This window comes from Tarenaya hassleriana, unplaced genomic scaffold, assembly GCF_000463585.1.
Source record: "Tarenaya hassleriana unplaced genomic scaffold, ASM46358v1 Cleome22, whole genome shotgun sequence".
NCBI classification, from domain to species: Eukaryota; Viridiplantae; Streptophyta; class Magnoliopsida; order Brassicales; family Cleomaceae; genus Tarenaya; species Tarenaya hassleriana.
The window spans coordinates 784042-786936 of NW_010965541.1; the positions used below are offsets into that span (position 1 = coordinate 784042).

General features: G+C 44.4%; 3 protein-coding genes across 5 annotated transcripts in view; 1 reads left to right on the forward strand and 2 right to left on the reverse strand.

Annotated features, from left to right (window-relative positions):
• LOC104814872 overlaps nucleotides 1–448 on the reverse strand; it is a 1085-nt gene extending 637 nt beyond the window's left edge. The window contains exon 1 of the mRNA XM_010543090.2: nucleotides 6–448. Within this exon, the coding sequence (XP_010541392.1) occupies nucleotides 6–139 (134 nt within the window). The 5' untranslated portion in view covers nucleotides 140–448. The remainder of the gene's footprint in view (nucleotides 1–5) is intronic.
• A 58-nt stretch (nucleotides 449–506) lies between these two features.
• On the reverse strand, nucleotides 507–1184 carry LOC104814873 (histone H4). Its single transcript, XM_010543091.1, has one exon. The coding sequence runs from the start codon at nucleotides 1091–1093 to the stop codon at nucleotides 782–784; it is 312 nt and encodes a 103-aa protein (XP_010541393.1). The 5' UTR covers nucleotides 1094–1184; the 3' UTR covers nucleotides 507–781.
• Nucleotides 1185–1614: 430 nt separating this feature from the next.
• On the forward strand, nucleotides 1615–2825 carry LOC104814874. 3 transcript variants are annotated; one of them, XM_010543093.1, is made up of 3 exons: nucleotides 1615–1799; nucleotides 1967–2009; nucleotides 2558–2825. In XM_010543093.1, exons 1-3 carry the CDS (start codon nucleotides 1679–1681, stop codon nucleotides 2712–2714), a joined length of 321 nt encoding a protein of 106 aa, XP_010541395.1. In that variant the 5' UTR covers nucleotides 1615–1678; the 3' UTR covers nucleotides 2715–2825. The 3 variants fall into 3 exon arrangements, with proteins under 3 accessions (XP_010541395.1, XP_010541396.1, XP_010541397.1); XM_010543094.1 differs by having other exon boundaries at nucleotides 2568–2825; XM_010543095.1 differs by lacking the exon at nucleotides 2558–2825 and having other exon boundaries at nucleotides 1619–1799; nucleotides 1967–2273.
• Nucleotides 2826–2895: the final 70 nt, after the last annotated feature.

Sequence of the window (2895 nt, forward strand, 5' to 3'; positions counted from 1 at the left end):
CGCCGCCGCCGCCACGGCTGATCGACCGTACGAACTCGGCCTCGGCCTCAGGCCACTTGTGTAGTGTCGCGTAGGTTGTCGGGCGGACACGAACGACGTCGTTTACGTTCATACAGTCATCAATGCATTTTGAAGCCATGGTCAAGCGGATTTGGAGACGGAAAATTTTAGAGGGTACCTTGAGATTCCATGGGTGTTGGGGCTTAAATACATTTCCGAAAGCATGTATACACTTGCATGCATGTGCATGTACGTATCGGTTTCGCGTATATGTCTGGTGTTTGGGTAGTGGGAATAACGGGTATGTATGGGAGAGAGGAAAATGTCAAGAGAGAGAGAGAGAGAGAGATTCGAGGCAATAAATTCTCTCCTCTGCAACGACTACAATGGAAAATTAAGACTTGTGAAATGTTTGGAATCGTTTGTCTCCAGATTATATACAAATTTGGGCAAGTTTTTTTTTTATTAAAAAAAACAGATCTGGATAAGAAAATGAACACAGCATCTTGGAACTGAAATGGCTCCGCCACAAAAGATTTGTCCTTTGTCCGATTCTATCGGGGATTTACAGATACATTGCTTTGGATAGCACAGTTTCAGAAATTTCCATTAAACTTGTCGGAACGAAATTCGGAATTACGAGCATTGAGCAACGATTAATTACACAAACCACTAACGCCATCGAAATCGCTAAAAAAATACAGACAGATTCTGGACAAAGCCAAAAACAAAAACAACCCGTTGGTATTTCACTAGTTTTGCAATCGAAAAGCTGAAAACCCTAACCACCGAATCCGTAAAGTGTCCTTCCCTGCCTCTTGAGTGCGTAGACGACGTCCATGGCGGTCACCGTCTTCCTCCGAGCGTGCTCGGTGTAAGTGACGGCGTCTCGAATGACATTCTCCAAGAAGATCTTGAGGACACCACGAGTCTCCTCGTATATCAGACCACTGATACGCTTGACTCCACCCCTACGAGCCAACCGCCGAATCGCTGGCTTAGTGATTCCCTGGATGTTGTCCCTCAGAACCTTCCTGTGACGCTTGGCTCCTCCTTTGCCCAATCCCTTGCCTCCCTTTCCACGACCCGACATTTTCCCAGGATAATTCGATTTTCTCGAGAAAACTAGCTTTCGTTTCTTCTACTTCAATGAAATGAAAGGCTGCTAGGATTTGTGATGGTTGGGAAGAAGACACGGAGGTTATTTATATGCAAGGAGGGGGCATTTTAATTTAAACCCTCGGATTTAAGATTAGATCCGACGGCTGTAGATCTCGATCTCAGTGAGAGCTCAGATGACGTATGAACCGTCGATTTATCATTCATCGACGGTTTATAAAGGTGATCCGTGTGATAGCCAAATACCTCTTGACATTGGCTTTGTAATCATGATTCCGCGCGGGCTAAACCTAAAGGAATGGGGCGCCTAAACTTTGGTTGGGAGAATAAATGAACCGATATAAAGTGGGCCTACAACAACCGTTGATTTAATTTAATCGACGGCTAATAAAGTCGATCCATGTGATGGCAAGTGGGCCTCACTGCTCGAAGACTCAGGACAACATAAATGGGCCGTATAATGTACGGCCCATTAAGAATTTAGTTTGAGTTTGAGGCTCAAAAGATTCAATTAGAGAGAGAAAATCTCCCGGGGAGAGGATAGCGGCACTAGAGAGAGATGAGGCTGTTCGATCCATGGCCCGTGTTCTTCAAGAGGGAATGGAAACGTTGTTGGCCGTTCATTACTGGTTTCGCCGTTACCGGCGCCATCATCACCAAGTTCACTGCTGGGCTCACCGGTAAGTCGACGGATCCATCCGATCTCTCCGAAACTGATGAAATTGCTTCCCATTGATCGTCGTTCATGGAATTTCGAGTTTGTATCGGGTTTGTCGCCCCGTGTCTTGTATTGTTGGAATTGCTGATTGTGGAAACCCTAATTGCTGTAAATGACGATGATATGCAGAGGAAGACGCGAAGAACTCGAAGTTTGTCCAGCATCACAGGAGGTAGCGCCTTACCCTCTTGATCAATTAAAAGTCCCCGTTCTTATTCTGTTATTGGTATGATCCATGATTTTTCTCTGTGAACCGATCAGATCATAAAGGTTATCTGGAACAATGTAGTTTGAATCGAATGGCGTTTGATGTTTCTTGGGTTCTTCTGTGAATGTGTGTATTATTCACGTTTGAATACCACTGGGATGAATAGTCATCTAGGTGTGTTCGAAAGCATGATCAAACACCTCATGTCTGAAGTCTGATACCTCTGCATACGTTTCCTGAGTCACTATGATTCTCCTGCACTTTGTTGCCTGAATCCTGATTCAACATGGTTCAATAAAACGTATGGTTTTGTTTGAACTGGGTCGAGTGGAAACGTCTGCTGACATTTGCCCGGTGCTCGAAATCTCAATCCGGATCCTTTAATGTTCCAAAGGTTTGTGCTCGTGAAGTGGATTTGCATTTTCAGTATCTGACTTACACGCGTGATTGGGATTGGTATTTGGTTCCATCTTAGACTCGTAATAGATAGCTGCCCTGAATGATTCCGGTAGCCAAATGCAGAAGCGAGCGGTGGATTTCCCGGAGAAAGAAGGCGGTGCATTTCAGCTCTCATGCCTCTCTATTCCATTAACATGGAAGAATATAATTACCCTGAAGAATCCCAAAGCAAATGCTTTGATGATTGGTTTTTCTTCCCTAATGTTTTGAAATGGATTTTGTCATCTTTTCCAGGTAAAAGAACACATTTTTGGTTACATTGCAGCAATGGTAGTTTTCATAACATGCTTCGGTTTCAAAATACACTTACTCCTAATGTTATTCCTGGGCCCATCCTCGTCTGTTTCTGAGTTTTTAGTCTGGTCCATATGATCCCCCCCCCCCCCCTCTT